The sequence below is a fragment of the Ascaphus truei genome, chromosome 10 (genome assembly GCF_040206685.1).
Source record: "Ascaphus truei isolate aAscTru1 chromosome 10, aAscTru1.hap1, whole genome shotgun sequence".
Lineage (NCBI taxonomy): Eukaryota > Metazoa > Chordata > Amphibia > Anura > Ascaphidae > Ascaphus > Ascaphus truei.
This window is the reverse complement of record NC_134492.1, coordinates 5,226,738-5,254,508: the sequence shown is the minus strand read 5'-3', so window position 1 is coordinate 5,254,508 and position 27,771 is coordinate 5,226,738. Positions and strand designations below refer to the sequence as shown.

At 44.2% G+C, this 27,771-nt stretch overlaps 2 protein-coding genes across 2 annotated transcripts; both read right to left on the bottom strand.

Annotated features, from left to right (window-relative positions):
• Positions 1–3,307: 3,307 nt before the first annotated feature.
• On the bottom strand, positions 3,308–14,959 carry C10H1orf52 (chromosome 10 C1orf52 homolog). Its single transcript, XM_075615641.1, has 3 exons — positions 14,466–14,959; positions 5,642–5,852; positions 3,308–4,823 (listed from the first exon to the last, which is right to left on the bottom strand). Exons 1-3 carry the CDS (start codon positions 14,733–14,735, stop codon positions 4,777–4,779), a joined length of 528 nt encoding a protein of 175 aa, XP_075471756.1. The 5' UTR covers positions 14,736–14,959; the 3' UTR covers positions 3,308–4,776.
• Positions 14,960–19,954: 4,995 nt separating this feature from the next.
• Positions 19,955–27,388, bottom strand: BCL10 (BCL10 immune signaling adaptor). Its single transcript, XM_075615640.1, has 3 exons — positions 27,091–27,388; positions 24,319–24,607; positions 19,955–23,590 (listed from the first exon to the last, which is right to left on the bottom strand). Exons 1-3 carry the CDS (start codon positions 27,139–27,141, stop codon positions 23,214–23,216), a joined length of 717 nt encoding a protein of 238 aa, XP_075471755.1. The 5' UTR covers positions 27,142–27,388; the 3' UTR covers positions 19,955–23,213.
• Between the last annotated feature and the right edge of the window lie 383 nt (positions 27,389–27,771).

Genomic DNA, 27,771 nt, shown 5'->3' with positions numbered 1-27,771 from the left:
GACCCCATTAATTTACTTGTTCACGTAATCCAACGATTAGGCAAATATTATAAAAAGAGAACACGAAGGGCAATTTTAAAGTTCAGAGCTGTGAAGTTATGTATAGCCTGCCACCAAATTCTCTTCCAACGGCTTTCTTATCCACGGATTTAGCTTCTTATCTTAACCTGTCAACATAAAGCACTCATCACTGTCAGGGGCACAAGCTAGACACAAAACCGAAGCTGCTGCTCTCAGATCACTTCGTGTTTATATTCAGGAATGTTAATCGCTCAAAATTCTCAACAGAACCGTCTTCCCTCAAAATTGGTTAAAAACAGCCCGACAATCCCTTCCACACGCGAGCCGGACTGAAACATCGTTTTAATTCTCCCATAAACATGTTGCTAAGCAAATGCCTCATGAGCCTTGTATTTGTACCGACAGATTTGAAATACCCTTAGTACAAATGAAAAAGCCTTTGACATGTCGGCCGCTGTGAAGCAGCTTTCTCGCCCATCACAGCACCAGCAGGTCTTCTTGTATTACTGTATTCTACATTCAAATCAATGAACCTTCCAGGCCAATAAACAGGACAGGCCCAGGCAAAATAAATAGGTTTTGCTCAACTTAGTGTAACTGGCTTGCTGAAAAAGATTAAATGCCCCTGAACACTAATCTTTTACTTATTTGCTACGTGTAAATATGAATATGTTCTCGCAGGAGATGCAAGAAACACTGGAAGTATGTAAATGTTTTTAGACAAATACCTTTAATTTGCTTGTAGTCACTGTTATTAATTATTTTTCTCCACCAAGGATGTAAACTTTATGTATTACTCTAAAATGGCAATACCTTATACCAGGACGAATGCCAAGAATATGCAGTGCCCTTTCCAACAAAGCGATCCAATCTTATACGGCTACCTCCGGAGGAAATTATACGCTAAGAAATATAAAGCTATGAAGTTACTTCTGCTACGCACCACTGACCAGAGACTAATCACTATTTCATTCAGAGCAGCGGGGGCTGTTTTTAACTCTGCTGCTCCCTCACCTGGATTTCTTGCTGCTGGCACACATCACAAAGACGCATGCGGCCCAGGTTTACTAAGCAGTATTAAATCAGCGAAAAGTACCCCACGCTCACAAAAACACAGACTCACCAAGTTAATTGCAAGCAGAAATGAGTCCTGTAAATCAGTTCATTAGGATACAGCTGACAGGAGGCGTTTCTTTACAGTGACAGTAGTTGGCATGTGTATGAGAATAACATTGAGAATCATTGTATAAAGCCCGGGATTCATTAAGCTTTGTCTAGCTACAGTTCTATTTAAACTTATTACACTCCTTTGTAACTTATTATACAATAATGGAGCAGTGTTTGTTTTGATCAGATATATGTGTTGCCTGGGAATGCATACAATGATTTTAAGTGATAACACTGAAGATTCAGAAATACAGGATTTTTCCGACTAATTATCCCAGAAAGCTCCAAAAAACAAAATCCGCAATACCAGCTTTTTTTTTTTTTTTTAAACATTTTTTATTTTATTTTAACATGATTCAACCCAGGATCTAAAGCTCGTTATATTTAGAGACTCGCCAGTGACATTACCGGTATTCCTTCCCCTCCAGAGGAAACAAATCTCAGGGCAACACGAGGACGTTGGACGGCCCTTTAACTGGCGGACAAAAACAAGTAACCTGGAACCACAAATAGTGCATTGTAGCTCCAGGGGAACACCCGGTATATAGATATTAAACCCTTCTCAAGGAACAGCGCAAACCGGCCAGTAAAGCCAAAAGGAAGAATCTGTGGCTAATAGGATTTAGGCCCCAAATAGCTCATATGAAACCAACTGTACACATTGGGATAAAAATAAACAAAAAAACACAACCTTTTAATGGGGGGTAAAAGCTAATTACCACCACGTTATTTTCGTCAATGAATACCACGTTATCTTCCGCTAACACCACATTAATATTCCAACGCACCTTGGTGAATTTGGCCCTGAACTTACAAAGTTCAAACCCATGCCCCATTGGGGCCGGCGCTTACAAGTTGCAACTGTTTAAAAGAAGAAAGAAAAAAAAAATGTCCCGTAGCATTTCCATTCCAGCCCTGATAACACTTGGGCGGCTGGGTACCTTTGAGTTTAAGGTCACACTATCTGTTCTCAAATGGGAAACGAGCAAAGAAAACCGATTGCAATACCCAGGTATTATTAAACGTGCTCCGATATTCCACGCTGCTATGTATAAGAGAATTATTTCAGATGAAACCTTTGGCAATTTATATGCCAAAAGGCCATCTGGTCACATTGCCACGAGAGCTGAAAAGAAAGCTTGTCGTTTGCATGAACACAATTGGGATTTATCGGCAGACTGCTCTACACGATTGATTTTAAAAGCCATTCGACTAAACGACAAAGCAACATTTTTTTTTTTTTTGTATTTTTAAAACTCACCTTTTATACAGGGGTCTTTCCTGTGTTTCACAACTGAATAAAACCTGGCAACTTTAACATGATACTTCATGCTCTGTGAGCAAATCCATGATTCATTCATTGGAACCTTAGGAACTAATGGCATTTACAATGCAGACATGGGATCTTCGCTGCTTGTTATGTCAGATATAAGTGCATGTCACATTTATATTTGTTAGCAGTACATCAAGGTCAGGAGCCGCTGATCTTCCTCCCACTTTCTCCATTTCCAATCACAACATGACAGAGGTAGCCCTACTCCCCTTCCACCGAGTGCCAGGTGACGACGGCTAGTGTTTAAAAATATGGACCACAAATTGATTGACAAGGTGTTTCTCTCGCCCGATATCTATACATCTGCTGGGCTAATGTGATTGTCCCAAATGTTTGCAAACTAATCTGTTTTGAGAGATTATTTAAGAGTTTTAACAGCCAAATCTAAATGATTGATGTAAAATGAACAGGTTGGAAAAACCAATGGCTTATAAAAACTAGAAGTCAGATAACCCGCTGAATGAAGTGAGTCTGGAAAACACAATGTTCAATTGTGGTTGTTGGTCACTCATACCCTTTATATACCTACCTTCAATATTCACAAGATAGCAGCCAGCAGTTATTTAGATGCCAGCTTCATTATCAATCGCTGTATATATTATCGTGCTATTCTTTTTGGCAGACCGACTTAAGGGTAGGGGTGAAAGTTTGGTCCTGGGAGAGCTTTACACCGGTGATGTTTCCAGTCTGCACAGCCAGATCTCACCCTTACTTAGCAGCCACAAAGCGATCATGATGCCACACAGGGATTTACCCAGGTTGTCCAAGCAATAACATACACCATCATTTACAGGAATAAGGGCAGATCTGTACTTTTATTTACATAGGGGTTAAAATGTTTATATAGGAGCCGTGATTCCACGGTCCTCCACATAATTAACAATGACGAAAGAGGGTTGGGTTACATTGTGCAGCTTGTAAAGAAGAGAACACAGCTTTCTAGTATTGTAATAAATGTAATTAAGCCTGATCCATCACTAAGGACATCTAAATAATTTCTCCTTTGATATAATAAGAACCACATGTATGTCATATGCTACTTAAGGTTTTGAGCCATCACCCTAGGTTACATAACATGAAATATTCTGACCGTCAGAGCTGGAAGGGCACCCAACATTAGCCAATCATTCCCGTAGCAAAGGGACGCCCTTAAAATAAAATCTCAACTGAAAATTACTGTGTTACTAAAGACTTCACAGAATTATTCCTTTAATGCACTTCCAACACAGCTCCTAAACAAGTCTTCAGTTTCAGAGGCTTGCAGACCCTGCTAGACATCAGCAAGTTGCATAAACCGGGAACGACTAATTCAGTTGTTTGTTTATGGCAAACGTTGTGCTGACAGATGAGAAAATAATGACTTTCTATCTATGGTGATTTCCTGAACGTCAGAGCTACTGTAGTTGGTAAAGATTTCCAACTGCTGTTAAGAAGTGCTTATATCTCAAAGTATTGTTCTATTTGCCTTTGCTTCCCCTTTATTGCACAGATGGAGAAGTTAACGTTCCACAGTGGTAACCATAGGAAGGAATCTGCTGCACCCCAACGCTGGGGGGTGGGGGATATGAAACAAGAAAACAGGACAATAAAAACAAGAGAAAGTATACAGAAACCTTACCAACGCAATCTTTAGTTCCAGTGATCTACTTACAAAGCACATACACTTCTAAAACAGCAACGTAGCAGCATTATAACAATAACTTAGTTTAAATCAGGATTTCAAATACATTCCTTTATAAAAGGTTTCTAGGACAATGCTGAAAAGCAAGCAGTACCACAACTGCAGTGATGGCTTCATAGAACAACATATTGCAGGGGGGCATACCAGACAATACATTGTATTCACCACAAACATTAAAAATGGTGGAGTTCTATATTAAAAAGTTGTACAAAACGGCTGCTTTACGGGCACAGATTCTATCACGGTACTCTCCCAAAAATTTGTGCTTAAATACCTGAACATATATTAGAACAGAAAGGGCTCTACAAACTCCGATACAATACGTATTCTTGGTGGACCGTGGCCAGGTGCTCTTCTGACATTTATGCTTTTCCTTTGGCTAGTACAGGGGCGGCCACTAACAGGTCAGGTTTTCATGATATCCCTGCTTCATCACAGATGGCTCCGTTATTAACAGCCACTTGTGCTGAAGCAGGGATATCCTGAAAACACCACCTGTTGGTGGCCATTGAGGACTGGAGATGGCCACTCCTGGTCTAGTGGCTTCAAATAGATTTCTTCAGGAATTCAATGCTTAGGTTTTACGCTTTTTGGCTGAAGATGGCTCATCTTGGTCATCATCTGAAATAAAGGAGAGATATGATCATGTAAAACAAGGCTTCTTTGCTGGAAGACAACCCAAGCCCTACATACAGATGCGCTACTTGGGTTAAAAAAAAAACCTTTTTAAATAAAATTGTGCTGCTCGAGATTTGAATACTAATCAAATGAAAGTTTTGAGAATGGTAAATAATTGGTAGGCTTGTCATTCGTTTAAGTGGCTAAAGATCAGCTGGGGGAATGGACTTGGACAGAACTGAAGTAGATGAATGTGACCATCTCAATAGCAGTCTGCAGGCAAAGATTTTATATTAATTTTTTTGGACCTGCACATTATTTTGCTAGCCACAAGTGGACAATGTGAAATGTGCTATAACAGAACATATGAAAACCATGCAAAGATACTTAATGCATTAACCAGTATTCAGAAATAGTAAGTCAGGTCCCCAATAGGATCTTGAAAAAGGTTTAAACAGTGGTGGACCTATGATAATACTAGGGGTATTGAGTGTGTGAACACAACGAGTCTCATGATATTTACATTAAGTGTGGTGAGTAGGATGCCATTAGATGCCAGCAACACAACTTAACGCTTCGAGTTGTGCATCGAGAAAACGGCTTCTCGTGCATGCACTGCAATTCTTATCTACAAACTTACAATTCCACATTTTTTTTAATAAATGAAAAAAGGAAAGGATTATAGAAAAATGTTAACCCTTTCCTATTTACATTATAAATATTGTTTAATTATTATTAGCGCTGTCACCAATTTAGCACGTTGTAGCGGATGGCGCTATAACAGGGTTGAGCTGTACTTGGTATTAACACAGTGTGCGTACCGGAAGCTGCGGGATCCTCCTCAGCTTCTTCCTCTGGTAAAAACTTTGCTTTGTTTGCATGCGGAGGAGCGTCGTCCCCATTGTCCTGGTACATACTAGACCACTTGATTGCCATGTCCAGCTCAGGGGGGGGTGCCTTCTTCTCTTCTGCCTGGTAGGACTCCGGCGGCGGCACCGCGTTCGTCTGCCATACCTTAAACTCTTTGGGAGGCTAGAATAAAAACCAAGATGCACGCATGCATAAGCAAAGAGACATTAAGGAGACCGCAGAGTTCTGCGTTCATGTACACCGAGTGCATGCTCTGTATAGTCTACACAGGATAGAATTCATTTTTGAGAAGGTTACAAAAAAGGAAAGAAAACCCTCAGCATTTTTATATACCGCTTCCAAAAAACAGGTCACCGAAAGAGCAAAGAGCTGTGTGCAGCGCCACCTAGTGTATGTTAGCGCTAATCTCAGCCCAATTTTGGAAGTTGCCTCATATGAGAGCAGCTGCTGGGCAAGCGTCTCAGATTTTACAAGCGACCTGTTACAGTTATCACATTTTGAAAACTACAACTATTAAAGAAAGGAGAAATGTTACTGTAATTTTCTTTTCCTGGAACCATGGCAGTGGGCACCGTAGGGACATACCCCAGCAGTATTATTTATTTAGGGAGGGAAAGCAAAAAAAACAAATGCCAATATCAGTTTCAACCACTTTAATTTTTACAGTCTTCCACTTTATTATATTACAAACTGTAGTACTTTTCGACCAGTGCTTGCATCATCAAGCCCCCGCCTGGAGCAGCCCCAACACTCTTCCCCTCTTTCCCCCACCCCCCCCTGGGAGGTACAAAGACACGGCAGGAGCACCCCCCCTGCCTGGAGCAGCCCCCACTCTCCCCCCGGCAGAACTGCGGATACGGCTGTGAGTGTCCTGCCGCTGGTGCAGCCAGCATCCCGGCGGAGGTACAGAGACATGGGGGGAGAGGGGAGGTTCTCAGCGGCTCACTAGGGGGAGTGCTTGGCGTCAATCGGGGGAGGGGGGGGAAGAGGAGGAGCCAGTATCCACCAGATCCAGCTACGGGGACACGGCGGTGCGTGGGTCTTCTCTCCTCCCCATGGATACAGCGCTGGCGGACGGATTTTCAGTTTGCTTTTCCCCCATGATGGATCCAGCGCTGCCGTCATCCTCAATGTGGTGTGTGTGTCCGCTCTGGTGACTGTCGGCGGTGTGCGCATATATACACACACACACACACCTCCAGCGCTGCCTTCCTCCTCCGGTGATGACTCATGGTGGAAGCTGGCAACACGGACGGCCTCTTCTGCCAGCAGTGACGTCACTTTCGTCACCAGTGACTTGCATCTGCATCAACTCCATTTACTGCCAGGCAATTTTGCTCATGTGGTAGGTGCCGCTAAAGAAGTTTCACTTCAAAAACCTTCTGTTTTTGCTTAATACTCCAGTCTCTGAAGCATAACCAAATTCGGTAGTATATTGTTGAGGTAGATTTCTCTTTTTTTCCCCTTTCTCGCTTCCAACGGGTTTTTATTGTTCCATCTGAACATCGCTTTTCTCTGAAGACCTTCCATGCAATCTCCAAGCCGCCACGGTCCATTGTTTGGGCTCTGGGTGATAAACTGGTCCTTGTTGCATCAGTCCCTGGATATTTGGTAGGTGCCACGGTGTGTCTATTGCCATGTTTATGGGATGGGCAAACCATGGTCTCCTTAGCCAATATGGTACCACCAGTACCACCTCCGCTTGATCGCTCCTGATCTTCCTCAATATCTTTGAAATGGGAGGAATTTGAGGAAAGAAATATGCCAGTTTGAACTGCCACTTTAAACTGAGGGCATCTGTGTGCTTCACACTGGGATTAAAGTGTCTTGCCCAATTCTTTTCCACCTTTCTGTTTTGATGAGTAACCATCAGATCTATTTTGGGTTGCCCCCAACGGTTAACCAATTTGCGAAATACTTGGTTGTCTCATGACCATTCTCCTAGGTGAATTAGGTTGCGACAGAGAAAATCAGCTGTTATATTTTCTGGCCCTGGTATATGTATGGCCGTTATATCTGTAACATAGCCTTCCGTCCATGATAGAATTTCTGATGTTAGTTTCATCAGTCTTTGGCTCCTCGTTTGGCTATATATTTTACCACAGCCCTGTTGTCGGATATTATTTGTATATTTTCCATCCTTTACCTGGCTTCCAATGCTTTCTGCACTGCCTTGAGTTCCAGCAGGTTTGAGGGTAACTGCTGCTCTTGTTGTCCAAGCACTCTGTACTAAAAGGTCTTCTATTTAGGCTCCCCAACCTGCGATGCTTGCGTCAGTGGTGATCGTTACCCATTTTACCTGATGTAACGTATGTCCTTTTAATAGGTTTTGGGCATTTCCCCACCACCTTAGTGCTTTGTGTGTGGGTATATGTATATTTCTTGTTTTACATCCTTGGGATCTCCGTTCCACTGCTGTAAGAAATGTTGTTGTAATGGTCCCACGTGCAGACCTGCCCATTTTAATACATTTAGCGTTGATGTAACTTTTCCCAGGAGTCTCATACAGTCTGCTGCTGAAGAGATGTTCGCTGTTCTCAGCGTTCTTGTCTGGAGTCCGAGGTCTTGGACCCTTTAGTATGGTAATCGCACCACACGGCAGACCGTGTGAAATTCTACTGCCAAGAATTTTAAAGACTGTGTTTTGTACTAGTTGGCTTTTGTCGACGTTTATGATCCAGCCATGATGTTCTAGAAAAAACACCACCATGTTTCTGTTTTGAAGCAGTTTTTCTTGTTTTTGTGAATTTATCAGAATATCGTTTAGATATGGATACATTTCTACGCCCCATTTTCTTAATTATGCTATCAATGAAGCCGATACCTTTGTAAATGTTCTGGGTGATGTTACTAGTCCAAACAGCAGCGCTGTATATTGGTAGTGTTCCTGATTTATTGCAAATCTGAGGAATTTTTGATGTCTCTTTGCTATAGGGATGGGTAAATAGGCATCTTTTAGATCTATTGATATCATCTAATCGTTTGGTTTTACTTCTTGGATGTTTAGTGAAATAATTTGAATTTTCTTACCTGCAAGTAGATATTTACGGTTCTTACATCCAATACTGCTCTGAAACCTCCTGATGATTTTTCCACCAAAAATATTTTGTAATAGATCCCTGTTCTCCTCTGTTTTTGAGGAACCTGTTATGTTGTCATGTAATAACTCTTCCAGTATAAAACTAATTTGTTTTATTTTCTGGTTTTGTCTGTGTATATTTTGTCTTTAAGAATATATCCCTTCTTGGAATGTTCTTGAACTCCAGGTGGTACCCGAAAGAAAGGGTCTGCAGTACCCACCTGTCTTATTGACAGTCCATGCTGCTTCGAATTGGCTCAGTCTTCCCCCAACTGGAAGCCGCTGAACCCCTTGACCTTCATAAGTATTTCCCTCTAGGGAATGATGCTCTCCCTCTGGAGCCACAAAAAAAAAAAGTTTATTCTGTCCGCCTCTCCATGACGTTTCTCTTGAGAACAGTCTTCCAGGATTATATGTTCTTGCTTCCCTATACTGTAATGTGTTCTTTCAGTCTGATGGAATGTAGGGACATATTTTCTATTTCTACTTTCTTGTGATAAAAATGTGCTTTTACCTCCTGACGCTTTGGTTATAATTGCATCTAAATTTATTCCCAAACCGAAATTCTCCTTCAAAGGGCAATTTACACAAACTGGTTTTTGGATGCTGCGTCTGCATCCAGTGTCTGAGTCACAGCGCTCTGTTTGCTGTTACTGCATAGGCCATTGATCTGGCTGCCAGTCTTATCGCACCAAGCGACACTTCAGCTACGTAGTCAGCTGCCCATTTGATTTCTGACAATGGTTTTAGAATAGAAGTTCTCTTGACTCCTTTTTCCAATGCTTATTCTATATTATCAATCCATATCCGCATTGCTCTTGATACCGATGACGACGATATCGCCGGTTTGCATGATGTACCTGCTGTCACATATGCTTTCTTCAAAACACTATCCATTTTCCTATACATCACGTCTTTGAGTGATGCCGCATCTTCGACTGGTATGGTTGTTTTTCTTGGAACTCTGGAAATTGCTGCATCAATCTTAGTTCTGACTTCCCAGTATTTTACCTCTTGAATAAAAGGATACATCCTGTTAAATTTTCTGGGAATATTTCGTTTTCTATCCGGCTGTGACAATTCCACTTGTATCATATCTTTGATTACTTGATGAATTGGAAAATATCTGGTTTTCTTCTGCCTTGTTCCAAATAATTTATCTGATTTGAGTAACTTCTTCTGTATCCTCTAATTCTAATGTCTCTCCCATTGCCTTTATAAAAGAGGATCCACCATTTCTAAATTACATTCTGATTCTTCAGCTTGCATTTCTTGCTCTGACGAATCATACTCCCCTTCTGACGCTTGGTGATATAACATCTCTGATTTGTCCGATGAGGAGTCTCACTATATCCAGGCTGGTCTGAGACCTTGCTCTCTTTAGTGCTGGCTTCACTGCTTGCTGCACCACACACTTTACACACGGCTTTACTGAATCTCTCAGTCATGACAGGAAAGTATCCATGTGTTCATTTGACTCCGCTGCTGCAAGGCAGTCTGCACAAAGCGTTGTGGTTTCTAACGCTGGCTTTTCCCATGCTGCACACCATTTAGTTCCTTTTAGCAGCTGTCTTCTTTTGATGCAGGGACTCTACCGCCCCCTTAGAAGTTCTTTCTTCCGGTTGTATAACCATAGCACTACGGTGAAGAAATATTTCTTTCAGTTCCATGATATCAACTCTTATTTTTCTCCTTTTCTAGTAAACTAAGGACTCCCGTCGTTTTTGTACGCGACCCTTTACTTCCCCTGCTTCCATGCTTCCCTTTATATTTCTTCTGTCTGCCGAGCGTTCCATGCTGCGGCTGCTTGTCCAAGACACTTTCACACAGCTCTGTCTGTCTCCCCCACGGTTTAAGACGCCTCTGCGGTAAATTACACGAGCCTCCCATGTGTTCTACAATCCTGCTGTCTGCCCGCTACGTTCAATGACGCATCCACAGTTCTGCCCGGTCGCATGGGCCTCCGTCTTGCCACCACCAACGGGGCATTGACGAAGCATCAGGAGGAGAGGCCGAGAACCCCTTGGCTTGAACTGCAGTAACTACATTCCAGTGAGCCCTTTAAAAAAATAAACTTTACTCCTAAGAAAGGAATAAGACTATCTGCAGGTAGTGGGAGGGCCCTTTTATGGCCTACCTGCAAGAATTCAATTTCCTGTCTTACTCAGCCAGGGATAGACTTAACCCTACGGTGCCCACTGCCATGGTGAACAGGGAAATAGGTGTTCTAATTTCAGTTGGATATAAAAAAAAATTAAAAAAAGGGATGGGGGGGGGGGAGGGGGGGTGAAGGGGGGGAAAGAGTTTTACCGTGAAAGCTCTATCCATTGAAACTGACGTTACCCAAGTGCAAGACCCTTGCCAGAATTCATTTTGTGATTGCAGGAGTGAGTTTTGGGAATGTGACCTAAAATACCCATTTTGGGCATACAACAATTGGTGCATTGAGGGCCACCCCATTCTGTTCCTTCACATTGGGTACTTCAACAACCATACAAAATTGTTACTTTTTTCACCCCGTGTTGGCCCCCTATAGTTAATATGCCTGTGAAAGTGTTATTTATTTTTGACTACGAGTGTGCTTTGAAATCGCACCGTAAACAATATGAAATATTTATTATACTGTTCGAAGAGCTTCTCTATGTGTGCATCAGGGCTTAATCTTATATGTACATTAATCTGTCCCTCAATTATTCTTCATTATGTAAGTTGCATTAATACATGCATTCTAAAAACCAATTACTTTACAGTTATGAATTCAATCATCATATAGAGGGTGAATTCCTGGCATCACAGCGGCAAGACCATTATTGAATTCTAAATTGGTGTGCTTTGACTTGACTGAAGGATATTATTGGAATGGTTTCGTTAAATATTTCACATGTTGGCTGTTGGAAAAAAGCTACTGCTGAACGAGTTAAAAGTCCATCATATAAGCACACTCATATAGCTCATTTGACCTTTAAGAAAAAGGATTATCGGATTAAGCAAACGCCTGCAGTTCTATAAGCCTGCAAGAGACCAAGATTTAAAGCATCTTTTATTCTGAGCCATTAGTCACTGCACTCATCCAAACACAGAAACCAATTGGTGTCGATGGTTGAACACTTGGCATTCAGAATATGAACTTTATACAGCCCAAGAATGAGTTAAGAGACTAAAGGAAAACCAATTCATCTCAGAATGCAACAGCTTCACAACATTTAATCCATACTATTAAACATAACGCTTAAGCTTTTGTGATGATTTGTGCCTAGTTAAATATTACTGTACTATACAGATGTACAACCGGCAGGCGGTACACACTGAGGGCCTCCGTTTGGCCCTTACACCCCACTCCTACTAATTCCATGCTAGCTGCTTAGGCAGCCAAGTGCTATCCCACTAACACTCACTTGTAAGTTAAGGTAAAATAGAGATATAAAGAGCTGTAAGAAGTGCTTGCAAGATATTGAAATACATTAATTTTAAAAGTATTTAAATGGATCTAAAATTGCAGTGCGAGCAGCTCGTGGCTCTTCTGAAAATATTTGAGTAGATCTGGCCCCCTTGGAGAACTGTAAGCAGGGGGGAGAGAGAGAGAAACCCCCAGAGGGTTGCACACTATAAAGTAATAGACAATTAGTCTAGTGATAAATTATCCTTAAAAATTCTTAAGATATTGGCTAAAATAGAAGTAAAAAAAAAAATAGAATTAACTAGCACTCGCCCTGTTTAACAATTCAGCTAGAGGTGCAACGATCCTGCAGCAACTGGATCAGCAATCAAAAATAATAATAATGAAGGACTTACATTTGGGTTTGGTCTCGCCAAGTTTCTGCTTTAATGTATCAAAAGCAGAAATACAGGGAAAGGAAATGTCAGCACACACTTCTCTTTGCACAATACAACATGTGAGGGCCCGCTGGCCCCTTCGTCAGGCTAACATTAAAGAGGAAACTTGGTGAGACCAAAACGGAAGTCCATTATTATTATTTTTGGTTTTGTAAACAGGCGTACTCTACACACACAACGAACAGACAGTGCAGTTACCATCTCAAATCTCCTTGAAATGAAGATTCACACTAGTATGAGCCTTAGGTAGGCACGATTAGTCTATCCCCCCATTGTTAATGGGAGGAGTAAAAGAATGTAATTTGTAGGAATGGGAGCGTAAACATACATAAACACAAACGCAAATAACTAAAGTTAAGAGGCCAACCACTGGAGCAAAAATAAATATATAATTTCATTTATCATGACACTGTCTATTACTTTATAGTGTGCAACACTCTGGGGCTCTCTCCCCCCTGCTTACAACTAGCATATTACCCCTGTTAGCGCCTAGACTGCCTACTTTGACTAGTTAAAGAGTACCTCTGTATAGGGCGAGTTTACTAAACATTGATATTGCAAAGCACTCCCTCACCACTTCACAACCTAACATCTTGTCTGCCCAGAGATGACACTACAGGATATTCATTTGGGTCAAGAGGGAAATGTACATAGTGCTGCTTCTCTGTCTGTTGATAGGTACAATCATTCAAATTTCCCACAAAGATTGATTGTATGCCTCAGTTTCTCAACTTTAAAGGCAAATACACCCAAGAGTCAGGTTTGTATGTTCCTGAACCAAAACGCTGAGGAGTCAAAGAGACAGTTCACAGAAGCCTGCAGACACACAAATTAATATTTCAACCAATTAAAGTGATAGGATGCAAAATAAATCCTATCCTAAATCCTATAAATCCTAAAATTTATATTTTAAACACAATACTGGCAGAACTTATTGGGACACACGTCCATGCATTACCCACTTCATTGCAAGATGTTACCGTTAACAAAATGTGTGTGTTTTTTTTTTTATTTCTTCATAAAAAAAATAAGAACATAACTACAACCAAGATTGTGGGGTTACCAATAGTACCTTTCTATTGGCTGCTGGAAATAACCTGATACTGTGGTCATTCCGTCCCCTGGGACAGATACTTGAATTTGATATAAATGGGTGACAGGTGTACAAGCTACAGGGAACACGGGCGAGGTTTATTCTGCACAGGGGGCCACTGATGACTTTACAGAGCAATAAAGTAATTTTAGTGGAATGATTATGAAACAGTAACATTAAATAATGATTATGAAACAGTAACATTAAATAACGATTACCGTCCTACGAGAAAGATGTCTCATCGTAACGTTAAGTTTTAGGGTGAGCTTTTATCCTCATACCTGACAAGAATCAGGGAACACATGCATGTAGCAATACCTTATCGGGGGGGGGGGGGGGGGGGGGCGGGGGGTGCACACATGCATGTAGCAATACCTTATCAAAGGGGGGGTGCACACATGCATGTAGCAATACCTTATCAAAGGGGGGGTGCACACATGCATGTAGCAATACCTTATCACAGGGGGGTGCACACATGCATGTAGCAATACCTTAAAGGGGGGCGCACACATGCATGTAGCAATACCTTATAACGGGGGGGGGCGCACACATGCATGTAGCAATACCTTATGAAAGGGGGGGGGGGCGCACGTGCATGTAGCAATACCTTATCGGGGGGGGGGGGGCAGTTCTATAAGCCTGCCAGACAGGCCTGCAACACACTGCAGCGCAAGGCGTCAACTACCGGAGGGGATACAGTGATTACAAAGTGATTAGATTACAAAGTGATTAGATTACGACGTCCCCCCCCCCCCCCAGGTTCCCTCACCTCCTGCGGGGCGCGCAGCACCCTCCGGTCCCAGTCGATGTGCTTGTGCAGCGGGTTGTACAGGAACGCAGGGCGGGAGACGCTCTGGAAAAGCTCGTCCGGCCGCGGCAGCTTCCTGTCCCCGGAGAGCAGCGGCCTCTTCCCCGCCTTCCCCGGCGCCCGCTCCTCCCTCTCCTCGCCGCCGCTGCTGTCCGAGCTGCAGGAGGACGAGGAGCTGCTGCTCCCGTAGGCGGCAAAGTAACTGAGCGGGTCCTTCTCCTCCGCGGCCATGGCGGGACTACGCACAGGCACGCGGTGCAACCAGCTAAACAGTCCCCCGGCACCAACCCGCCTAGCCCGTCCCGCGGTGCAACCAGCTAAACAGTCCCGCAGTGCAACCAGCTAACCAGCCCCCGACACCAACCCGCCTAACCAGTCCCGCGGTGCAACCAGCTAACCAGTCCCCCGGCACCAACCCGCCTAACCAGTCCCGCGGTGCAACCAGCTAACCAGTCCCCCGGCACCAACCCACCTAACCCGTCCCGCGGTGCAACCAGCTATCCAGTCCCCCGGCACCAAACCGGGAACAAGGTTCCGGGAAGCCAGTGTGTGAGGGGAGTGGGGCGGCCTTAATAACAGCAACCCTCCCACATACCAACATGTCATGTGCATGGTAACGTGTGTCTTCTATGTGTATACTATGTGCATATATACTGTGTGCATACTGTGTTTGTGTACAGTTTGCTGACAGTTTTCCTGGGGCCCAATGCATAGTAAAAAATACACTCACCCCCACTACATATTAAAAAGATCCCCACGGGGCTTCCGGTGACATCACCAAGTATGGACGGGTAAGCGTGGAGCTCCGTGGACCCGCTTACACATAATCAACAGAAATCACCCTTTCCACTCGAATATACTAAATCTTTTTGGCTCTCTGAAAGGTCCAGGGAATAAAGAATGTCCAACAAGGGGAAAAAACCCACAAGTCAAGGGGTCTCTAGATACTTTTCGCCGCCCCAGAAAATAACTGAGGAGCCGGGCGAAAAGCAAGATGGCGGCGGAGCACGAGGCCCGGCAGTAACCACGAGTGACCGGGTGCAACAGAGGGAGAGCCCAGAGGCAGACGAACCAGTGACCCGACTATACCTGGAAGGACTATTTACTGCCATGCACGCAAAGCTCCACATGTCCTACAAGCAGACATAAAGGAGGCAGTAAAAGACATAAGGCAGGAGATTGCTAACTTGTCGGAACGGACGGAAATTGAAACCAAAGCGGAGGGAACTCTGAAAAAGCTGACCGCGGCGGAGACAGAGATAATCAGACTAGGGGAGGAAATAATAGCTCTCAAAGAAGGACAAGAAGAGCAAGAAAACCGGGACAGACGGCAAAACTTGCGCGTGCGCAACGTCCCTGAGTCGATTTCACCCGCTCAAATCAAACCCTACCTGCTGGAATTATTCTCCATGGTCTGCGGAGACATGGAGGAGAAGGACCTGGAAATCGACAGGGTGCACCGTGCCCTAGGCCCTAAGTCGGACGACCCGAAGAGAAGGCGGGATATAATTGTGCGGATGCGTAGCTACTCCTCTAAGGAGAGGATCGTAGCGGCCTGCCGGGAAAGGGAACCCCTAATCTTCCAAGAGGAAACCCTCCTCATGTTCAATGACCTCTCGAGGCTCACGATCAATCGCCGCAAAGAGATGAAACCCCTCACCACCCTTTTGCGGGAAAAAGGAATAAAATATCGGTGGGGGTTTCCCTTCAAATTAATCGCAAATAAAGGAGGAAGGTTCCTAACTCTTCGGCACCTGGAGGATATGCTGCCGTTTGCGCAGGCACTTGGACTGTCCCCCCCTCCGAGGTGGTTTGAGGCTCCAACCGATCGGGAGCAAGAAGAGAATGGGGGGCGGCCCTGCACGAGCCTCCGAGAGAATTGCCGCTCTCCACCATAGTCCCATGTGGAGTATGGGGTAGATAATCCCACTCCCCTGAGGGAGGGGAAGGAAGGTGAACCAGAGCCCTGGCTCCACACTTCCACAACTCTGATTAATTTGGTTGCAGCCCCTTTTTGTGCCCATAGGAGGGTCCCAGGTCTCTGCCCCTATTATGGACAGTATCTCGGCCTTGGACTACCCCTCCCCCCCGTCACTTCTAGGGAGTTGTTTTCTGCAGATGGCCGAGATTAACCCTAACACTGCCTGCGCTGGTATCAGGGCTTATGTGTTCGGCAGGGCAGATTAGTAGCCCAGGGTGTATATGGCTACATGCTCCCCCTGGTGGACTCTCACGCTCCCGCTGAGACATCCAATTCTTACCATCCTTAAATTGGAGAACAGGGAAAAATAGCTTGGAACATGGTATAACATTAGAACACGGTACAGTAGAGCCTCCCTACGCTGAAGAATCTATACTTCTCAGTAATAGTGCTTGGGATCAGGCTTGCGAACCTTCCTGCCCTTCTCCGATATGTACACGACCCGGTTCATATAAATGTTCCTGATTACCTTCCAGACACTCATTAGATAGGACCTTTTTTTGTCGTTGTAATAATATGCCACTACACAGCGGGCAGCTAGGTAGTCTAGCAGTTTCTCTGAGCCATTCCTCATCATTGGCCTCCGCCTCTCTCATAAGGGGTTCAGGAACATAAGGGTAATCGTAGCCGTGTAACTTCCTATAATGTTAGAACACGATACGATCCGCCTGGCTATTTCTGATTGAGTTCTGCTCACCAGCTTGCCCTGATACTTTTACTCCCTTAGGTTTCCAGGATCAATGCCACCAGCAAGACCTGACAGATCTCTTTAATGAAAACAATACAGTTGATGACCCTATACATTTTCTGGGTAGCGTTTACTCAGGTTTCAAGAGGAAATCTCTGTTTTACCCCTCATATATGAAGGGGCAATACATTGATACTTTTCAAAGAGGGATAGAAAGAGATCTTTCACTTCTTGCCAAGGGAGTAGGGGACAAAAGTTCACATCGAGATAATCTTACAGTAGATCAAAGAGCAGCTATTAGAACTCTAGCTGATAATGATCTTATTCTCATTAGGAAAGCCGACAAAGGGGGCGCAGTCGTTGTCCTCGATAGAGATTACTATGTTCTGGAGGCCCAGCGGCAACTTGGGGATCATGAGGCGTATGAGGCCCTTGGCAGTGATCCTACCCCTCAGTATCGCAGAGAGTTTGCAGATCTAATGGACGAAGGTGAGATTTTACATATCCTCACACCATCTGAACGAGACTTCCTCACCACTCCAGATCCCATCACACATATTTTTCATCACCTCCCTAAAATTCACAAAACACTCACAGCACCCCCAGGTAGACCCATTATTTCCAGCATTGGTTCCCTGGGTGAGCACCTTTCTCAATATATAGATCACTTTTTACAACCACTAGTACACTCCTTACCTTCACATTTGATTGACACCAAGCACCTTTTAGCACTTTTAGCACCCTTCACATAGCATCCCAACTACATCTGGGTTACACTGGATGTAGCTTCTTTATATAACATCATTCATCACGAACATGGGCTCACAGCAGTGGAATTCTTTCTTCGCAGTTCTTCTTGTCTTTCTCCTGAACATATTGCTTTTTTATTGGATAGCATCAGATTTTCACTAACGCACAACTATTTTCTCTTTGACAAGCAGTTTTATCTCCAAACACGTGGGACTGCTATGGGGACTTCGTTTGCCCCTCCTACGCCAACCTATTCATGGGTTGGTGGGAGATGTCCCACGTGTTTGGCGATTCCAACCCCTTTAGGCATCATATAGCGTTTTACAAGCGCTATATAGATGACCTACTTTTGATCTGGAGTGGTGGAGAGGAGGATTTAATGAGGTTTCTTGAATATCTGGCAGACAACACACTAAATATCAGATTTACACATTCATTTGATATGTATCAAATACAATTTCTAGACCTCAATTTATATATTGATATTGAAAATAAAATCCAATCTGATATTTTCAGAAAACAAAATGCCAGAAATTCATTACTTCATGCCAAAAGCTGCCTTCCCGCCCTCTGGTCAGAGGTATCCCAAGAGGACAGTTCCTTCGTTTACGTCGGAATTGTTCTTCTTCGGAGGCCTTTGTACACAGGGCGGGTGAGATGAGGGACAGATTCCTGTCAAGGGGGTATGCCAAGAAGGACCTCGATCTAGCCTACGAGATGGCTAGTGGTACTGATAGAGATGCGCTTATCAATATGGATAAAGGTCAATCCAGTGATGGTACACAATTCGAGAGCACGGATGCGCCTTTCTTTATAACTAACTATAGCGAACAAGCCAATGCTATTAAATCGATTATTTGGAAGCACTGGTCCACTCTGTCTTTGGACCCACTGTTGCAAAAAATGATCTGCACTGGCCCGCGTGTAGTTTTTCGCAAAGCGGCTACATTAGGGAACTTCTTGTCACCCAGTATGTTACGGCCTAATATCCAAAAGAAAAATAGGCTGACTTTATTTCCCAAATTAATGGGTTCATTCAAATGCGGTCGCTGCAAAATATGTCCCCACATGAAAAAAGTAACACACTTCACCAATCGTGATGAAACCCGTAGATTCAAAATAAAATCGTATATGTCGTGTCAGACAAGCTTTGTGGTGTATCTGCTTAAATGTGGATGTAACAAACAGTACGTGGGCTTAACTAGTAGAGTCCTGAAGATTCGTATTTTAGAGCATCTTAGACTAATATGCAACCACGACGTGCTGCATCCAGTATCTGTACAGTTTAATACCTGTCCATTGGGTTCATTGGGTGCTTTGCAATGTTTAGCCATTGAGCATATCCCTTTACCTCCGCGTGGAGGAGATCGGGTTAAAATCTTGCATCAGCGAGAAGCTCATTGGATTTTTGCTCTTAACACTCTGCAACCCAATGGACTCAATGTGGACTGGGATCTACGGTGTTTCTTATGATATTGTTGATTTCTTTTTGTGCAGAGGTTCTTTGACATCCGTTCTGTCCTTGCATTTTTAATTTTTAAATGATTAGCATCCAGTTCATTTCCATAAATTTGTTTTGCCAGTTATCCTCCACTTTTGTTTTTTCCTTCCTTGATATCCCCCCCTTCCCCTTCCTTTTTCCACCCTCCCCTCTCTCCCCTCTGCTTTTTCTCCCTTGTTGCATCCCTGATGTATGTCGCAATCTAATCACTAGCCTCATTTTAGCCCTAATGCACTATTAACGTTGTGAATGGGGCTTAATAATACCTTCACTTATGGCTATTGGGTTGAAGCTGTGTTATGTTTAAAGATATGTGACAATCATGGGTACAATTCATCTGGAAATGTTGCTTACAGATTTTATTATATCCCTGTTGCATTGCTCTATGACAAGATATGCCCACTATAATAATAAGTATGACAATATCATGTGGGTTCCTTCAATGAATTTATTTCATGTGTTACCATATATTACAATGTATGGGCAATAAGGCAATGAAGGGGTTAACATTTTTACCCGTTTTCGCGGGCTTTTAAGTATAAATTATCAGGCTCACTCCACTTCTCCCCACTCCGAGACGAAGCCCTATTCTAGAGGGTGAAACGCGTAGAGGGGGAGACAGTGGTGTAGCCCTAGTGTGTTCGGTGCAATAAAGTTTTGTTGAAGTCATCCGGGAGTTGCTTGGAGTTTGTCATGCGCAGTTGCGCCGGAGCCCTTCCATTTCCTATCCACATACAGAAGGCTGCACGCGGAAGCTGTGGAGCAGAGGAGAGCAGGACCCAGACTGAAGCCGCGATATAGGTAAGGGTGTTTCCATTTCCTACCTACTCCAGTCACTATAGTGGTCATACTCAAGCTCACTCTCTCCCAGCACAACATGACCATTTGACACCATAGGTGCCATTGATGCACAACGAAGCGCAGGACAGTTGTTTTTGTTGGATCAAATCAAACCCTACCTGCTGGAATTATTCTCCATGGTCTGCGGAGACATGGAGAAGGACCTGGAAATCGACAGGGCGCACCGTGCCCTAGGCCCTAAGTCGGACGACCCGAAGAGAAGGCGGGATATAATTGTGCGGATGCGTAGCTACTCCTCTAAGGAGAGGATCGTAGCGGCCTGCCGGGAAAGGGAACCCCTAATCTTCCAAGAGGAAACCCTCCTCATGTTCAATGACCTCTCGATGCTCACGATCAATCGCCGCAAAGAGATGAAACCCCTCACCACCCTTTTGCGGGAAAAAGGAATAAAATATCGGTGGGGGTTTCCCTTCAAATTAATCGCAAATAAAGGAGGAAGGTTCCTAATTCTTCGGCACCCGGAGGATATGCTGCCGTTTGCGCAGGCACTTGGACTGTCCCCCCCTCCGAGGTGGTTTGAGGCTCCAACCGATCGGGAGCAAGAAGAGAATGTTGGCGGCCCTGCACGAGCCTCCGAGAGAATTGCCGCTCTCCACCATAGTCCCATGTGGAGTATGGGGTAGATAATCCCACTCCCCTGAGGGAGGGGAAGGAAGGTGAACCAGAGCCCTGGCTCCACACTTCCACAACTCTGACTAATTTGGTTGCAGCCCCTTTTTGTGCCCATAGGAGGGTCCCAGGTCTCTGCCCCTATTATGGACAGTATCTCGGCCTTGGACTACCCCTCCCCCCCGTCACTTCTAGGGAGTTGTTTTCTGCAGATGGCCGAGATTAACCCTAACACTGCGCTGGTACCAGGGCTTATGTGTTCGGCAGGGCAGATTAGTAGCCCAGGGTGTATATGGCTACATGCTCCCTCTGGCGGACTCTCACGCTCCCGCTGAGACATCCAATTCTTACCATCCTTAAATTGGAGAACAGGGAAAAATAGCTTGGAACATGGTATAACATTAGAACACGGTACAGTAGAGCCTCCCTACGCTGAAGAATCTATACTTCTCAGTAATAGTGCTTGGGATCAGGCTTGCGAACCTTCCTGCCCTTCTCCGATATGTACATGACCCGGTCCATATAAATGTTCCTGACTACCTTCCAGACACTCATTAAATAGGACCTTTTTTTGTCGTTGTAATAATATGCCACTACACAGCAGGCAGCTAGGTAGTCTAGCAGTTTCTCTGAGCCATTCCTCATTATTGGCCTCCGCCTCTCTCATAAGGGTAATCGTAGCCGTGTGACTTCCTATAATGTTGGAACACGATACCATCCGCCTGGCTATTTCTGATTGAGTTCTGCTCACCAGCTTGCCCTGGCAGTGCCCAAAATAGTGTCTCTGACACTGGGATCTCTTTCTGAACCACCTCCAGGCCAGAAAGAGTTACCATCCCTTGTCTTATATCCTTACTACGATTCCTAAGGATCTCTGCTGTTTCTTCTGGGGTAAATTCTCCCTCGTCCCACCAGTGATCCACTGTGTTACCTTTAATTAATAGGAACCTAGTCCTATTCATGTGCGGCACATTTCCCTGAAACAAGGGGTCCCACCATGGTAATACTTTCTTGATACTAGCGTTAGCCCTCGCACTATGTTCTTCCCGCATTGAACCCGCAATAGATGGTGGTCCAGAACTACTAGAGTTACAGGAACCTTCCCGTGAAGAGAAATAATAGTCAGACAACCCACCCTTAGGTACATCATCATCAAAGACATCCCATATAATATTGTCCTGGGTAGCGCTTGGTAAAATGTCTGTGTCATGAGTAGCACTTGATAAGGCCTTAACCTCAGAATTTTGTCCCAACGCCTTAGAGGCCATGCACCTACCTTCTTGTTAGGGACAGTGTCCTTGGCAGTGTGTCTGTCCATGGCTTTGCCTCGGGCACGGCTGTTTAAGAAATTTTATGGTAAAAATTGTCAAGAATAAACACACCAGCAGATGTTGTCAGCTGATATTTTTAGTACTGACTCCCCTACAGAAAGGGATATTTTATGAAATTCATCAACATTTTGACTTAAATTGATACTAATGGCCCAATACCTATTTTTCCTCTATAGATGGAATATTCCCTGAATTTAAGTTGCTAAATAAATGGTGAAACTAGTCAATAAATAATTTTCAATAAAAGTTGTATAAATGTTAATATTGGCAACACATTATTGCCTGTTTTTTTAATCTAAGATATCCAACCTTCACTGTACCCTTACAGGTCATAGAGCGATATTTACAAAATGGAGTCTCTGTCAGTGATCTCCATTAAGGGTTGTCAATTGCCTTAGTGATGTGAATACCAAGGACATGGACTTCGTGTTTAGATTTTGCTTTAACAGCAAAACAATACATTTTAGGCCTCGTTCAGGGTGCTGGCTTCGGAGGGAGGGCGTGCTGCCGTGCGAGCTGCCGTGGGACACAATGTATTCAAATTGAATATTGGTTGTCAGGGTAACAGCTGCACTGTCTCCGAAGCCCGGAGTTGACGCTGGCTACAGTTTCAATAAACAAAAAATTAGTTTTTTGAAGCTGCAGCAGCGGCACTGGGACCTCGGCAGCCAATGAAATCATTCTTGAGAATGATTTCATGACTGCAACTTGGATCCCTAACCTGCCGTCTGTAGCCCCGCCCCCTCCCCTCCTGAAAAAGTCTGCTGGGAGGATGAACACACATCGCCAGCAGACTGACGCCCTCCCTCCCGAACGCCCTCCCTCCAACTCCTGCCTCTGGCACCCTGAACGAGGCCTTACTGCGCTGTGAAAACATGTTTTTGTAAAGGTAGGGTGCTCTGATACTGTAAAACAGACGTCCTACGCCAATGTCAATTACGTTTGGCCACTGTGAGGAGAGTTTTGTTGTAAACAAGCATGGCCGCTGTTACAGGGTGCAGAGAGAACTGGACCTCAGAGGCAGAAACTGGCTGTCAACTGGCGAGGTTGCACTGACTTCCTCGGGCTCACATGGTAGATTAGAAGGAAGAGAAGGAGCTCCAGGCTCGCCCGGCCTTGGAAGCATACTTGAGAAGGGAACACTTTGTCGGCTGTTCTTTGTATATCCCGTTTCCGAAACAGGCAGATTCATTAAAGTCAAGGAAGTAATGCAACGGTCGTAAGGAGGTAGGCTGGGCTCCCCTTCGGGGTGATAGAGAACGGTAGATTCCACTTCAGCAGCAAAGAACTTGTCTTCCGTTGAGTTCCGGTTAAAGAGGTCCATTGATCCATTTGGTGTCGGCAAATAAGTGCTTAAACTGCAACCTATGATAGAAGTTATACAGACGTTATACTTAATCAGTATGAATTTAAAGTCGAGGCTGAATAAGACAATAAAGGGTTGAAATATATGCATGAGTGGTAGTGACATTGTGTTTGGGTTTGGCAGGCACACCCCAATGCCGTCGACAGAGTTGGAAACATGCAAATGGCTTGAACTGGCTGAATATGCAGCTTTTTCATTGGACATTCACATTTAAAGCTCTGTCTTTACTCAAATTCACTACTAACATGATGAATTGAAAATGCTTGTTTGTGTCTGGACTGAGAAGCAGTAGAATATTGGGGTTATAGTAGCGGTTCCTAAACTTTTTACACGGCTCCCCTCAAAAGTATTTGTTTCGCCTTTGGGACATACATTCTTCCAAGGCTACTAGGGGGAAACCCTCCCCTTCCACCAGACACACGAAAATCCAATTGTGAAAAATAAATACTTTTTTACTGAGTGGAAGATATTATTTGCATTGTTGTCCCTGTACCTTTGTCACTATATCACTTTCTGTGACTCGCGCTCGCTGACATTTAGTGAATTGTGAGTGTCCCACCATTATAAACAGTATGTAATATGTAATATAATGTTGCTTGCAGAGCAGCCTGTATATAGTGCTGTGCATGTCCAGGCGCTGCCATCAGTGGCACATATACAAATTATTTAAGATTACAACAGGCGTTACACATCAACACGGATACAAAAACAACAATGAAAACGTTACCTTTGTATGAGTCCAGCTTACGGTTTTTGGCCCTGAGCACTTCATCAGTTATTTTTTCTATTAAGAAATGCTGTGTTTTTTCAAGTCTAATTGATTCAATCAATGCATCTAACCCTTTGGGATTTTTTGCTAAACGATCCAGCATTTCTCCAGTTTTCTTGCGACTAGTTGTTTGGCATGAAATCTCCTCTGCGTCATCTTTGTTAATGATCTTTTTGGAACGCAGGTAATCAAAATGTCTTTCTGCTATGATTTTGTCGCACAAGTAATGCCTTAAGGATTCAATAGCCTAAAACAGAAACAAAGAAAGCGCATGTGTTACATGTAGTGTCATCTCCTTCCACAAAGAAAGAACATGTATGTTACATGTTGTGCCGTCTCCTTCCACAAAGAAAGTGCATGCATGTTACATGTAGTGCCGTCTCCTTCCACAAAGAAAGCGCATGCATGTTACATGTTGTGCCGTCTCCTTTCACAAAGAAAGCGCATGTATGTTGCATGTAGTGCCGTCTCCTTCCACAAAGAAAGCGCATGTATGTTACATGTTGTGCTGTCTCCTTCCACAAAGAAAGAACACGTTTACTCTGCCTGTGAGCATTACATAGTATTTATCAGCGTGTTCAAAGAATCTAATTCCAAATACGCCATGTTTGGTAAGCAGGATTTCTGTGTTTCTAACTAACCTCAGAACAGGACTGTAGTAGTTTAACCTAAATGAGTACTGTACCTTTGTCCTGCTAGTATGGGCCCAAAAATACCAGGGAACTTTGTTAAATAAAAATCAGAATCTCAGAGCTGTGCAAACTTTGGTTGTGTTTCACTATTATAAATCATTGAGTGTTGTTGGATGACAATATGTGAAAGAAGAATAATTGCATGAGCAGAAAAACAAAGAGGAACTGGAACCATTTCCCAAATAAGCGACAATGTTGTAGTATCAGGATTCCTTGTGGCAGTAAAATTACTCTACTGTTGTTCATGGGATTTGGATGTCACATGTGGTAAACAAAGAATAAAATAAAGAATAAATATGACCGACCTACAGACCTGTAACAACGCTGTGCGTTCGGGGCGCTGTGCGTTCGGGACTTTCCTAAAGTTCTATTTTGTATAAGGAGAACTTTCTTTTTTTTCCAAGCACGGAAACATGCAGCTTGAATTTGATACCCTTTAATGAACCAATAAGAGAGCTCCTTATAAAGGCAATAGTGTATGCAGAACTATAAAATGCTCGTAGGCGTCTTCTTCATGTGACATTGAGGAGGCCTGTGAGGGTTTCATTGTACACTTTGACTTCATCACCAACTATCATGTTGGTGCATCAGTCTATGGGGTTTATTCTAGTAGCTTCGAAATGTGACTTAGCGCATCTAAAGTGCACTTTACAAACGATTTTACATGTTTTGCTATTCTGTAAGCCGCTATCGCATATCCACATGTCCCGTAAGCCGCTATCGCATGTCCACATGTCCCGTAAGCCGCTATCGCATGTCCACATGTCCCGTAAGCCGCTATCGCATGTCCACATGTCCCGTAAGCCGCTATCGCATGTCCACATGTCCCGTAAGCCGCTATCGCATGCCCACATCCCCGTAAGCCGCTATCGCATGTCCACATGTCCCGTAAGCCGCTATCGCATGCCCACATGTCCCGTAAGCCGCTATCGCATGCCCACATGTCCCGTAAGCCGCTATCGCATGCCCACATCCCCCGTAAGCCGCTATCGCATGCCCACATCCCCCGTAAGCCGCTATCGCATGCCCACATCCCCCGTAAGCCGCTATCGCATGCCCACATCCCCCGTAAGCCGCTATCGCATGCCCACATCCCCCGTAAGCCGCTATCGCATGCCCACATCCCCCGTAAGCCGCTATCGCATGCCCACATCCCCCGTAAGCCGCTATCGCATGCCCACATCCCCCGTAAGCCGCTATCGCATGCCCACATGTCCCGTAAGCCGCTATCGCATGCCCACATGTCCCGTAAGCCGCTATCGCATGCCCACATGTCCCGTAAGCCGCTATCGCATGCCCACATCTCCCGTAAGCCGCTATCGCATGCCCACATCTCCCGTAAGCCGCTATCGCATGCCCACATGTCCCGTAAGCCGCTATCGCATGTGGGAAGCAGATCAGAGGTAGGTATCTCGGGGAGCAGGAAAAGGAAGCTCGCAGAGAGCGGTTACATTTTTAGTCCTTTAATATATCAGATGTAATTTTGTTTTTATTGCTTTTGCTCCAGTTTTGCTGCCAACTCTAATTATTGCCCCGCCGGAGTCACCAGGACAAAAAAATATATCCAAAAAATAAAAACAAGGGGCACTGCGGATAGATAAGGATTTACAAAGATAAAACTTTATATAGAAATAGAATTCTTTATTTATTAAAAGTAACTGCACCTACAAGAATTACTAGCGCAAACATAGAAACTGTCATACGATCTTGATTTGGTACTACCCTCCCCAAAGAGTTTCCCTTTGTCCATACCAAGAACATTTTCATTCTTTAACTTTTGACCATAGCACCTTTTACTGGAAGGTTGTTCCATGTATCCACCACTCTTTCAATAAAAGCAAAAACAGAGACGTGAAAATAGAAGCATATATAGCTCACAAACATGTTGGTGAATTTAGCGTCTGTTAAGTGAGTTGCGAAGGGTGAAAATGTGCCTGTGGATCCTGTTTAGCTGCATACTCAGCGAGTACCTGTGTCATTCTGGCAGCAAACTTCCCAGTTATCAGTACGTCTCAACCCCCCAAACTATTCTACTTACATCTCTTTTAACTTCAGCCATTTCATCTTCGCTCAGTTTGAGGGCGTTCATCACTGCCAAATCTGTGGGTTCCCCCAGTTATTTAGCACCCAGTCGCAGCGGGGCAGAATACAGAGAGTTTAGTGTTTCAGAGACGAGTGTTGACGCTGATGCAGGAAGCACACAGGAGAGAGAGCTGAGGCTGCAGGGTGAGGCGTGTTACATGGTGCGCCCGCTCTGTGCTTCCTGCCAGGAAGGTACGGCTGGCCCATAGCACTGCACTCCGCTTCCGCATGGCTTGTGACATGTTCTCTCGCTTCCTGGTCTCTGTGTAAGACGCGCTCTGACTGGTGCTTGGGGAACAGTAACACTGTAACACGCGTTCCGATTGGCTGGTGTGAATGTCAGGGCATGTTACAGTCACGTGTCACTTTAAGGTATTATGACGCTGATCCACCGGAAGCGACATTTAATACAGAGATACTTTGTTTCTGATGTGGTTGGGAGATAAAAAAAAAACAAAACTATCCAGGGTTTATTTACCAGGCTGCAAAACGGGAGCAAAAGCAACAAAAACACAATTACATCTGATATATTAAGGGACTAAAAATGTAACCGCTCTCTGCGAGCTTCCTTTAACTGCTCCCCGAGACACCTACCTCTGACCTGCTCCCCGAGACACCTACCTCTGACCTGCTCCCC